The 13,888-nt window shown below is 43.2% G+C and overlaps 1 protein-coding gene across 4 annotated transcripts in view; it reads right to left on the bottom strand.

Moving 5' to 3' along the window:
- KIAA0319L (KIAA0319 like) overlaps positions 1-13,888 on the bottom strand; it is a 907,721-nt gene that overhangs the window by 148,280 nt on the left and 745,553 nt on the right. For all 4 annotated transcript variants that reach the window (XM_078681143.1, XM_078681142.1, XM_078681144.1 and 1 more), the window contains one exon: positions 9,731-9,873. In XM_078681143.1, coding sequence (XP_078537269.1) covers positions 9,731-9,873 — 143 coding nt within the window. The remainder of the gene's footprint in view (positions 1-9,730; positions 9,874-13,888) is intronic.

A 13,888-nucleotide genomic window follows, 5' to 3' on the forward strand; every position in this document is an offset into this window, starting at 1 on the left:
TTGCAGAGGTTATTGCAACGAGGAAGACTGTCTTAAGAGTCAAAAGCCTCAAAGGACATTTGTGAAGAGGCTCAAAGGGAGCACCCATCAAAAAGGTCAAGACAAGATTTAAGTCCCACTGAGGCACAATAAAAGGAACAGGAGGGAACTTATTTGTGAGGCCCTTTAAAAACCTTAAAACTACAGGAGATTTGAAAAGAGATGGCTGATCAGGCAAACAGAGAAATGCCGACAGCGCAGAAAGATAGCCCTTAACTGTGGCAACAGCAAGCCCTTGCTGCGCCAGAGAAAGGGCAAACTGGAGAACATCAGACAAATGGGCTCTCAAAGGGTCAATAGATTTCCCTCCACACCAAGTGACAAATTTTGACCATCTATAAGAATCGATGGACTTAGTGGAGTCACGCCTGGCTCACAAGATGACATCCACCACGTCAGGCGGGAGAGAAAAGGAATTCAGGTTGCCCCGTTCAATCTCCAGGCATGAAGGTGCAATGTCTGGAGGTGGGGGTGTAGAACCTGCCCCTCCGTCTGAGAGAGGAGGTCTGCCCTGAGAGGGAGACGGAGCAGCGGGTGAGAGGAGAGGTGGAGAAGATCTGTATACCACACCCTTCTTGGCCAGTCCGGGGCGACCAATATGACTTGGGCCCGGTCTTGGCGAATCTTCCTCAGAACCCGAGGAATCAAAGGTATGGGAGGAAACGCGTAAAGGAGTTGATTTCCCCAACTCAACTGAAACGCGTTTCCCAAGGCTCCTTGCAACGGATACTGGAGACTGCAGAATGACAGGCAGTGAGCATTCTCGCGAGTGGCGAACAGGTCCACCTGAGGAGTCCCCCACATCCAAAAGACGTGACGAACCACCTTCGGGTGAAACCTCCACTCGTGGTCGGCCAAGAACTGCCGACTGAGACTGTCTGCACGCACGTTCAGAACTCCGGCCAGATGATTCACCATCAGACAAATCTGATGGTCCTGAACCCAGGACCAGAGACGCAGAGCCTCTCTGCAGAGACATTGCGACCCCACTCCTCCCTGCTGGTTGATGTACCACATCGGGGTCGTGTTGTCCGTCAGGACCTGGACCGAATGACCGCGAAGGGAAGGGAGGAAGGCCTTGAGCGCCAAACGTATCGCCCGCAATTCTAGAAGGTTGATGTGAAGCAACCTTTCCTCTGGAGACCAAAGACCCTTGACCTCCAGAACCCCCAGATGAGCACCCCACCCTACAGTGGATGCATCCGTTATTACTGTGGCCACCGGAGGAGGCAGCTGAAAAGGCTTCCCCTGAGACAGGTTGCCTTCCACGCCCCACCAAGACAGATCCGCCGCAGCTTCTCTGGAGATCCTCACTGACTCCCTGAGATCTCCGTTGTGTTGATACCACTGCCTGCGGAGGACACCACTGGAGCGCCCTCATGTGCCAGCGTGCATGGTTGACCAACAGAATGCAGGAAGCCATCAGACCGAGCAGACGAAGAACCTTCAGGACTGGAATGACCGCTCCATTGTAAAATAAAGGAAACATTTCCTGTATGTCGCGAATCCTTTGAGGAGGAGGGAATGCGCGACATACAGTTGTGTCCAGTACAGCACCTATGAACAGGTTGCGCTGGGAGGGCACCAGGTGAGACTTGGGTACATTTATCGAAAAACCCAACCTGTACAACAACTGGGTTGTCTCTCGCAGATGATGAAGCACTCTCTCTGACGACTCAGCTTTGATCAGCCAGTCGTCCAAATAAGGGAATACTGGAATCCCCGACCTTCTGAGATGCGCCGCCACCACTGGCAACACCTTGGTGAAGACTCGAGGCGCAGTAGTAAGTCCAAACGGAAGGACCGCAAACTGATAGTGTTGCGATCCCACCGTAAAACGGAGATACTTCCTGTGCGACTTCAGGATTGGGATGTGAAAGTACGCATCCTGCAAGTCGAGTGACACCATCCAGGCTTCTTCTAGCAGCGCTTGAAGAACCTGAGCAAGGGTGAGCATCTTGAATTTCTCCTGTTTCAGATAGAGATTCAAGATCCTGAGATCCAGGATTGGACGAAGTCTGCTATCCTTCTTGGGTATCAGGAAATACCGGGAGTAGCATCCCTGAACCCTTTCCTGCTCTGGGACCACCTCTATCGCACCCTTTCGTTACAAAGTCAACACTTCCTCCTGTAGAAGTAACAGATGTTCCTCGGTGCAAAAACCTTGGCAAGGCGGGTAATTGGGAGGGAATTCCCGAAAGAGAAGGGCATACCCATTTTCTATAAGATTGAGAACCCAGAGATCTGATGTAACCGATTCCCAATCTTGTAGGAAATGGGTAAGCCGACCCCCCACCGGACCCACATGATCCTGAATGGCGGATCGAGGACTGCTTTTCTGAGGCAGGGGGGTTGTAGGAAGTGGAGGAGGAATAGGCTTGACGTCCACGAGGACGCACTCTTTGCTTTTCCCTGTATGACCTGTACATGGAATTTTGCTGCTGCTGCTGTTGTTGCTGCTGCTGACCTTGTCGGTAATTCCGAAACGAAGAGCGACCTAAACCCCTGAATCTCTTGTTGGTCGAAGAGCTCCTGATCTCGAGACCTAAAGATTTAGCAGTTGCCCTACTGTCTTTAAATCTCTCAAGGGCCGCATCAGCTTTCTTCCCAAAGAGGCCAGATCCATCAAACGGAAGATCCAGTAAAGTCGCCTGAACATCCGCTGAAAAGTCTGAGGATTTCAGCCAAGCTGATCTTCTAGTGGCGACAGCAGTGCCCATGATACGCGCCACAGAGTCCGCAGTGTCCAGACCACTCTGTATAACTTGGCAAGCCGCTGCCTGTGCATCCGAAATCACCTCCTCAAAATCCTTCCTGTTGGCATCAGGAACCTTAGGAGTTAGAACACGCAAAGAATCCATAAGGGCATGCACATATCTCCCCATCAGACAAGTGGCATTAGTCGACTTCAACGCCATGCTTGCAGAGGAGAAGGTCTTTTTAGCAACCTGATCCGGTTTCTTTGCCTCTTTTTCACAAGAAACCTGGGGAAAGGCACTTACATTCTTTTTAGAGCAAGCCGCTTGAATGACTAGGCTCTCTGGTGAAGGATGAGAAGTCAAAAAAGCAGGGTCTTCAGGTGCAACCCTGTACCTTCTTGCCACACTCTTAGATACTGCAGGAGCTGACAGTGGTTTCTTCCACACTTCCAAAATGGGCTCTGTCAAGGCGTCATTAAATGGAAGCAATGGCTCTACCACAGAACTAGGAGAATGTAAAACCTCAGTGAGAAGATTGGATTTAAATTCTACTGTTGGCAAAGTTAACTGAAGATCTGCCGCCTTCCTCATAACAATATGGTAAGGTTGGACATCTTTAGAAGGTGTATCAGAGCCTGAAGACAACTCCCACTCCGGAGAGATCCAGGCTACCAGCGTCAGCCAGTTCATCAAAACAATCCTCATCCAATTCACCTTCCTCCATATCAGGATGAGATTCTATATACCTTCGTTCTTCCAAAAGGCGTTGAGCCTCCCTTCTGGATCTCTCCTTCACACGCCTCGCTGTCGGATCCACCAACGGCTCCGACCGAATTCGGGATCGACGTCGGTATCGAATCCGAAGGCCCAGCCGGATGCTCTCGAGGTCGTTCTGGAGCGTGCGACGCCGGAACCGGCGTCGACGGCCTCGGTGGAGCCAGAAACTGCCAAGGTGGCGTCGGGGCCGGCACATAAGGCATAAATGGAGCAGGAGGATAGGAGTGAGGGACTCCTAGATTGAAAGCCAGCGGACCCATGGGACCCGAAGGTGCGCCAGAGGGGTACCACGCCCTTGAAAAGACACCATACATAGCGTTTAGAAACGCTGATGGGTCCTGGCCTGGGGTTGGAAAGGGTGGCTGGAAACCCTCAGGTAGGTCTTGCGGAGGGTTCGGATTCGGCTCTTCAGCAGGCGCGGAATCCACATCCACTTGAACCTCTTCCTCTTCTCGGGCCGGAGACGGATTCGAAGCTGGAGTCGGTGACTGAACACGCGACTCCGAAGGTGAGGCCTCACCTTCAGGTTCAGAGACATCCAGAGTAACCACCTTAGAACGTACCTTCTTCGGTGACCTCGACCTCGAGCCCGACTCCTTACCGGAACGTCGTCGGGACTCATGTCTCCTCTTCTTATGCTTCTTCTTCGACTTTGAAGTATGATCTGAAGCGGATCTCGAAGATGACTCCTCTCGAGATCCAGACCTTGACTTCGATCTCGACCTCGCCCTTCGAGAACGAGACCTCGACGATTTTCCTGTTCCAGCTTTGCCACCAGGAGTTTGGTCTCTCTTTCCCTCAGGGCCTTCGGGTTCATCTTTCGACAAGAGGAAAAACCATCCACATCGTGGTCGGAGCTTAAACACCAGATGCAGTCCTCTTGCGGGTCGGTAATAGACATCATTTTCCCGCATTCCCTGCAGGGCTTGAAGCCGGTCTTCTTTGTCGACATCGTCGAAGAGATAAGATACAAAGAAGCAGAAAATGGTAACAAAAAGGCAACAAAGTACCAGTTGGCTACTGAGATTCCCGATAACCGTTAGCGTCGACGACGCAGAAAAAAGGAACTGATGTCATCAAGCCGGCGTGGGCCTATTATAGGCGTCGGTGACGTCAGCGGAGTCGCGAGCGATGCCGTGTCTCTATGACGTCCAAGTCCACGTCGGCGCGAGGCTACGAAAAGAATTTCCAAATGTTGCTGACGCAAGGGGATATTCACAAGGTGAGGAATCCACAAGGCAGATGTATCTATCAGAAATTACGTTCTACAGCACTTGATGATATGCATGATGACACCATGACACTTAGTGCATGGCCTGATTGATCTTTTGAACATACTTCTTTTCATAATGGGGTCACTAATTTAATTTTATTTCCTTTCTCCCTTACTCTCTTCTTGTGCCTTCCTTCCTCTTCCTTCTCTTGGCCTACCCTAGCACGCAATTTGTCTCAGGTATTATTGCTTATGTCCTGATGATGATCCCACCCTTAAGAGATCTAAACATTGTCGACCATTGTACCATACCTCTAAATGTTGTTATTTAATTGTTCATGTGAGCATTGCTATTTAACATTATATTTTCATTGTAGTCACATGGAAAATGTCTGAGCTTAGAAGTTTTTAAAATTCTCTTTTTCCCACTAATTAAATAAATGTATTTGACTTTCCATTTGAACACTTAACACAAACCTCATTGTATCTCTATGGATCAATATTTGTGTTACTTCGCAAGTAAGGGACCAGTGTTCCTTTAAAAATGCTGGCATAGTACCAGAATTTGCAGTTCACATTGGTCGTAAACACGCCCAGATTTGGTATGCCCCTGAGGAAAAGCATGCAGTTGAGGAGTTGTTGCTGCAACTACTATTCAAACACTTTTCTATGGTTCTCTCGAGGTTGTTGGACCAAGAGTTGAGTACTACAGGTAGATGTTCCGTCCTAATCTGGATATGATTTTTAATGGTTCAATCCCATATTGTTTGTATAGCTTTTTGGATCATGTTCGTCCTTACTTGTTAAAGTAAACCATACTTGTGGTATTGTCTGTTCGGATCAATACTTAGGGGTTCATTATTCTTGGGCGTAACAAATGCAGGCCCAGCCTCATGGCTTTAAACTTTAGTATAGTGATAAGCAGTTGTCTCTCCTTGGGTGACCAGTTGCAGCTGACTACTAGTGAGCCCTTTAAGGAGGCGTCTGCAGTCATAAAAACTGAGCATTATCTTGGAGAAAAGACAATCCCCCACAATGGTATTTTTGTGTTGTGCACACCATGGTAAAGCTTCTTTTATTCAGTTTGTCACTTTTATGGGGTTGTCGAATGATCATTGCACTTGTTTGTTGCATTCCTCCTAAAAGGGAAATGAGGGGTGAAAGGGATGCAGTAGGACATCATCCCTAAAATGACTTGAAGATTCTGGCAGCAACTTGTTTTTCTTTTCAGAATTTCTTAGCTTTTATTGTTAAGCCTCTGTCTTAGGATAGAAAAGTAGGAATGCTTTACTTTTAAAGGGTTAAGAATTTATTATTTTCATTTAAATTAAGTTTTAATTTGTTGAAAAGCTGCAAGTAGTCTCTGGTAGATTTCTTTGTGGCTTTGCTGGATCTTCCTTTGACTGACCAGTGTAGATATTGGCTAATGTGATGGTCTTGCTCTCTGAGATGTGCTGCAACTGAGGCCATGCTCTTTGTGAATAGTCTCGGGCTGACATTAGTCCAGACAATAACACTTTGAACTGATAGTGGCAAAGGGCAACTTTGAATCTCAGGTATTTGCGGTGATTGGGTTGGATTGGCATGTGAAGATATGAATCCCATTGGTCTAGAGACGCCATGTAGTTATGTTGCAGAAACAGTTGAAAAACCTCTTGTAAAATGACCATGTGACATGATTGTTTTTTAGAAACTTTTTCAGATTTTGTAGGTCCAAAATCAATCTCCATTCTCCTTTCTTTTCAATGAGGACAAAGAAAGAATAGAAGCCTAAATTTCACTGGTTATTGGGGGACTTGTTCTATTGCACCCTTCTACAACATTGTGAGAATCTCAGCTTTCAACAAAGATGCTGATGGACACTCTAGACGGAGATGTAGGCGATGGTCTTTAAATGAATTCTTGTGTGCAGTCAAAACCGCATGAGATCCAATACCAATGGGTCAGATGTTCTAGCTGCCAATTGTCAGTAAAAATATTCGCTTTTTTCACCTACAGGTATCCTTGGATTCATTACGAGCGCCACTTTTGTGTCAGTGTTATCTTCAGTGTCTTGTGATTGATTAGTGGATTTTCAATGAAGGGACTGTTTATGTTAGGATGTTGGTGGTAGTGGTCTCTAGTGTTGGGCATAACATTGATAGTGTGTCTGTTGGATTGGTTGGTATGGTTGACACCTATAAGGTTGTGAACCTTCTCTAAAATAAATATGGTCTCTTCCTTGGGCTCCAAGTTAGGGCAGGGGTCACCTTTGATGGACCCTCGATGCCGTGCTGTGTCCATATCCATTTAATTGACTTGAGTGTTTCATTTACATTGTTGTCCAAAAAGTGAATCTATCGCACAGCATGTCTATTATTTTACTCGCTACCTCAGGGTCTAAAAGAGGTCAGCCTTGTCTGAACAATAGTGACGTACCAGGCAATTGTCGGAATCCTGTTGATGCAATGTACATTGCGGCATCTAGGGTTGCTAAAAAGGTTTTCTTTCCTTTGACCACAATTTCTCTTGCTTTCTTATCAACAGGTTATTTGTCAAGATATGACCAACTCAGGCGGTCATATCTTGCATGAATTGCCAATGCACTAGTTGTTCTGATTGATGTTGCTGCTGAAGCTGAAAAACACTTCCCAATTTGATTCCTTGAACGTCATTGTACGTCTTTCATGACTACTAAATCGGTCAAGCCGGTGTATTGTTAGATGCTTTTTACTTTTATATAATCTAATAACTGCAGTCGATGTGGCTGTGTTTTTCACTACATTTAGATCTGACCAAATATGATCAATAATTGAAATGTTTATTTGTTTACTTGAAGGTTCTTTGAAATCAAATAGGCAGCAGTTGATCTCCTTTGTTGGCACTAACAAGTTACATTTTTGAAGCACCCTCAATGAGACTGTGGAAACCCCTAATGTCATCTGGAGGTTAATACGTTGTTGGTGCAGTGACATCTCCTCTTATGGGAGATATAGAGTCATCCCATTCCGGGCCAGTGAATGAAGATACACTATTGAGTTTGGTTTTCATCCTGGTCATCATCTGAGTATGGGTCGCTGTGGCTGGTGGATTAGATTGCGTTATCAAGACTGAATGTGGTACCAAATGTGTTCATGGTAGCTACCTTGTAGGAGAACACACAGGGATGCACGGAGAGGATGGTCTTGTGTGAGGCCTTGACGAATTAGAGACTGAGGTTTTGGATGTAGAGGATTGGACTGCCATCAACAGCACAGTCATCATCAATAGTTTTATAGTTCTCCTGAACAGGGTTGCGGTCGGTTCTGAAATGGTTGTGGACAGTGTTGCAACAGTAAGTATCGTCATTGATGGTGTTGTGTTTGACGTTGTCACTGGTGTCTTCAAAGTGGATAGTTTTGCCATTGACGGGAGCTTTGTCGATGGTGTAGTCGTCAATGACAAGGGTTTCTTCGTTGACAGTGATCTCGTTGATAACATTGATGTGAATGTGGGCAATGGTCTTATTGATTATAAATCTGTTGGCTTAGATTTTAAAGCAGACTGCTCAGATGTTTTTTATTGGAGTAGATGGCTCAAAAAATGGTTTGAGAACTGATTTTGAATTAATATTTTCAGTAAACATCACTACACCAGGTGTTACCTCGGTGTGCTTCTCTGATTTTTTTGTGAATTTTTCTTGGCGGTTCCTGAGAGGTTGAGGATTTTCGAGCAGTTAAAGGTTTTGGGAGCGTTAAGTGATGGTGTGTTCTCTTTTTTGCACATCACATTACGTGACGATTATCAGGTACCTTCATATTCTTCCCTTGGGGTTTGGGTTTCTGCTGATTTGGACATTAGGAGCCATAACAAAATTCTACTGTCAAGATCTTTAAGGGTTTTTGCAGAAAAAATGTGGCATACCCTTGAAATTCTTAGCCTTGTTGTCAATATATAAGAAACAAATCTAGTCTTCGTGAGTGGCTTCAGAATTGTCATTCCGACAACAGTCTAAAAATTCCTTTAAAAAAAAAATATTTTTACATGAATTCAGCTATATAAGGATTAAGAACGGTGGATTTCTTATCAGAAGTACAGAAAAAAAAATCAACAAATGTCCCAATTATCTGACTGAGCAGAGCTCAACCAGTTCCATTCACACAAAACGTGTGGTAGAAATCTGTGCATAGTAACCTTGGTAGGGAAAGGTGAAGAGTACTGTGTGCCGATTAGCTGAGCTTCAGATCTTTTCTAAAATTATGTGAAAATGCTACTTCTACAACTATGTCAGAGCTTTCTATGTTTAACATTGCACTGCTCTCTATATGTGCAATGAAACCCCCAGCCCGACGACAAGGATGATTCAAGCATGTGAATCTATGAAAGATCCAATATCAGAGAACAGAATAGAAACAAAAAAGAAGACAGCACGGGAAGGAGAAAGGGAAAGAGGCAGCAAGAGGAGAATTAAGAAAAGGACATAAGAGAAGTAAAGGAAGAAGAGATCGGGGGTGGGAAAAAAGGGAGACAGTAAAGAAACAAAGGAGAGGGTCAAAGTAAAGAGAAGAGGAGAGACAGAAGGCAAGGAGAAAGGTGCATCAAAAAGAGGATAACGATACAGAAGATTGATGTGAGGATTGATACAGAAGATGGCGAATTAATGGATCAACACACACAGAAGGTGGGTCATCAGTGTAAAGTTAAAAAATAATGATGAAAGGGATAATGAAATGTGAGAAAGAAGCAAAAGAGGTGAACACATTGTATTTTGTCTGTAAAGGACGTAAAGAGATACAGATAATAGACAATACAATAAAGTCAGAAAAAGGATGAAAAAAGAGGAAGTCAAGATTAGGAAAGAAAAAAGACTTGAGCGGAAAAAATGTTATGCTAATAAGAGAAGGATGGGAGAGTTGCAATCATCTGTCATTGGTGCCAGTTATCTAATGACTGACCTTTAATACGATAACTTGCATACATTACTTTATCAACACCATGAAACAGTTCTATTTTAAAGACCTTGTATTTATGCACTGCCACTTACTGACTGTATTGATTTCCAGAGTGTGAAAGATGAGAAAGTCAGACTGCTGTTTTCGCAATTCGTTACGGAGCATCCAAGCTACTTCATGCCCTTTAGATATCTGATGGGGTGGCTGGTTCTGCACGAAAAAAATCATCTTGGTACTGCCAAGGAAAAGACCATAAAGAGGTGTTAGTGTGTTTACTGTCCTGCCTTTTGCTGATGTACTTCATCTAACAAACTCTCAAACACCCAATGTGCTTTGCGCACGGGTGACCAACGTGCCTGCTTTCAGGGAGAACCGGCTTTCAGTGCCTAGCCCTGCTGAATGAAAATGCCAGCTGGTATTTCCATTAACACAGGTTTAGTGCATCTGTACACCACAGCATGTTCAAGTATTCTCTGTGACCATATAACTCCCTTCTCTGCTTTGAAACCCATGGCTTGATGCAGATACCAGGCAAAGTATTCCAGTATTACTTTAAGAAACCATAGCCCCCTGAACCGTTTTGAAATTAAATTGTAACGGTGTGCATCAAGGTCCAGCTGTATTGGAATATTTATGGAAAGTATTGAGTTTATGTACCCTTAAATAAAAATGGCTCCGAGTCATTGTTGTCTCTTTGAAACTTTTGTTTTTCATTATTAGTAGTTGTTGCACTTTATCTCCAGCATAAGTTTTTACACATGTATGTTGTTGGTAAGCTGTGAGCAGCCGACGTGTTTTGCCTGATCAATCGGTTTCTCAGCATTTACTCGTAACCGAATTGTACCAAGAACTATAAGGACTGTGAATGTGAAGTAAAATTAATAGCTAAAACACAAATGTTATCCAATGAGCCTTGAGAAGGTCCAAGGCTATAAAGTCATTTGGGGGGTGAAACATGAGTCAGACTCTGAGCCTTTTTATTTAAGAGTAGATACACTCAACCCTTTCCACAAATGAAATCGTGCCAATCTCTGTGTGTGTAGTGTCTTTTTTTTTTTTAAAAGTCCCAAAGGGATTGTGCAGCAGAAGCTTCTGTGGTTCTTTGATGTAGTGATGTCAGTCTTTGTAGCTTTACAAAATTGCTCACATTGATGCACTATCGATATACAAAGCTTGAGGAATATAAGCCTGCTTCAAAAAGGGTGATAACGTTCATGATCTCTAACATAAAATAGTGTGTTTTTCTCTAAACATCCCATTTCAATCCAAAAACAACCAACATGTTCCTTTATCATAACATGCTGAGATTTAGCATTTCCATATTTTCTTCGAAGACATGCATCACTAAGTGATTCCCAGACAACAGTCCTCTCTGACAAATAGCCTGTTGCTTTTTGATGGATGGTCACTAAGTTGCACTACTCAACCTGCATCCGTCGGAGCCATTCTTGGGGATTGGGGTTCAAGAATACTGACAAGTATAAGTGGTAATTTCAAACTTTTATTCCATAAAAGCTAAGGGTAGTCTACCAGGCAGGAACATGGTCACTTGCTCGAACCAATGTGTGATGTTGGAGGACATTTGAGCAAGAGTACCGTGTAAGGTACATTAGGAACATTTTAAAACCGTGCTCTCTTGACCTATGTGCACATAACAATTACTTGACTAAAGTTTGCAAAGAATTGAACTTAAAATGCACTGCAGCAAAATGGAGACTAAGCGCATGGTTGGCACAAGCATGAGGTCAGCACCACAGGTGTTTTAAAGCATAGATTCAGATCAGGCGATGGGGCAAAATGCCCCAGACCACTATTCCAGCAGTAAAGCTCTACTGTTTTCTTATCCGTAGCCAGAGACAAGACTCAGTAGAGCCGTAACAGTCCGGGCGGAGGTCCTGGTGCCATGTACAGAGCCCCAGGATAAAGTGATAGAAGAGGAAAATACTGCCAGGCCACATTGTCTGCAGATGCACAAAACCCCCTCTGCTAGACAACGAGAAAAGTCCCTATTCAAGACAAAGATTGTCTAGAGCAAGATATTCTACATATAGGGGAATATTTTAGTATGGATCATGTACTATGTTAATTTCCTAATCTGGAGCATAACGATATGGTGAATTGACTAGACATTATAATCAGGTTGAAAACGATTTTTGGATTAGAGGCATGCAAGAAAAGATTACAATTTAAATGAAAATATTTTTTATTTAATAAAAATTCAAGTTTAAAATTATAATATGCACAAGATTAAATACATTTTTTCTTCTCATGGAGAAGTATACAATCTATTATATATAAAATACACAATACAATTTGTTTCTACAACAGTTTGAAAAATTCAGATGATTTGAAGACAAATGAGTAAAAAGTCGACGCAGCGTTTCGGTGACAACTGATTTCTTCACCTACTTCAGGACAAGGTTTTTTCAACAATCTGAACAGCAGAAGACGTTTATTGAAATATGAAAACCTCAAAAACATACCTCTACACAAAATTTAAATAAGATTACTATAAAATTATAATTTTCAGCAGACTGTACTGAGATTACAAGGTCAAATTGTTAATATAAAAACTATAAATGTCTGAAAATAATTATAACCGATAACGCTAACACATGATCCATTTTGAAAGTCAATTGTGGGACCTACCTATTGTGCTTCAGTTAGACGTTATAGTCTTGTATTCTTTCAAATGTTAAAGATACAAATACTTAATACTAGGAGGAAACACTCATCCAACCCAGATCATGACCTACAATGAAAGGATCGCAATGTTACATAAAGTGTCTATATAGCTGCATTGGTTAAACATTTTAGAGAGTGCTACCACATACCTTAAAATGGATACTATGACTTTGCTGTTTTGTTCGACTGGAGCCACCATCAAGTTTAAGGACAGGGTTATTCCTTTGGTATGAAAGCCACAGAATTATAGAAAGATTTTTTCTAAATCAAAAACATGTCATTCAGTTGTTTAATTATTAGGTCGCTACTGTGCAGTAACTTACCAAGTTAAAAACAAAGACTGCCACCTACGCCTCACTGAATAATTTTAATATATATTCAGGATTTATCGACGTTTTCAAAATAGACGATATCTACCGTTTCAAATCTATGACGGGTTACTGGTTATTTTTGTGTACCTAGATTTCTCTTCTACAAATGTCGTAAAATTAGACTCTCACAATTTTCCATATTAATTTGGTTGTTACATAAGCTAGTTCATTACGGACAAAGAGTATCCGGTTTTAAAAGCACTCTGTATTTATTGTGCTTGTGGCCACAAAGGTGATTCAGAACGTTTTTCATTAAGATTTCAGACTCCTATAGAACGTTATCTTATGTTGCACAGCCTCTTACTGTGTTTTTCCGGAGCATATACGGTGCAGTTCCACTTATCGAGGTGAAACAATATGGGCACACTGTTTTCTTTTTGATCGCGACGTATTTATGCACACAAGATGGCACCGATGGATTTCCTCTCATACACTTCCGTAGTGACGTTGCCATGCAAACGGAAGTGATCGACAACGTTCTAGTCTTCAAACCAATAGGGAGGAGTGCCCCTTTAATACTTGCGCGGGACAACTCCTTCCGCATTCAAGATACACCTTTGCTTGGAGACGCCGGATTCGCGGCCGCACGGAACAGGAGGTACTAGAGTTGATTTTTGTTGTGTAAATCGATTCGGAGACTTAAGCAAGTAGTTAGTGGATCTTAAATTGTATTTTGGGCAATTGTAGGTCCAGGTATATTCGGACGTTTTGCAGAACTACTACGGAGAACTACCGTATCGCGACACTTTTCATGCGGATACTGGGCCGGCATAATTGTAAGCACAAGAGCCCCGAGGGGTGTTTTTCCGCAATCTTAATGACTTTTAAGTATACTTTAAGGTACAAAATACCTTTACACGTTCCTCTAGGTATGGATCAGTGTAACGAAAGGAGTGTTCCTGTTCCGTTTTTGCGCACTATTATGGCGCACAGAACACGATAAATTATCTCATACAGGTGAGCACCTCTAACTATCGTCAAATCATGTAGTGAGTAGGATAAAGGTAGACATTTTAAAGTTACAAGTATAGCAAAAGGATTGCTTAAATGTAATAATACCTTTGGCATAGAGACTGAGAAGGACATGGGTGTAACGGATTCTGGCATGCATTTGGGTCAGAGATTTTTATAAACAAGCGAGACGTAACATGTACCAATGTGCATATGCATTTACCAGAGGAGTAATGAATGGAG

This window comes from Lissotriton helveticus, chromosome 3_1 (assembly GCF_964261635.1).
Source record: "Lissotriton helveticus chromosome 3_1, aLisHel1.1, whole genome shotgun sequence".
Classification (NCBI taxonomy): Eukaryota; Metazoa; Chordata; class Amphibia; order Caudata; family Salamandridae; genus Lissotriton; species Lissotriton helveticus.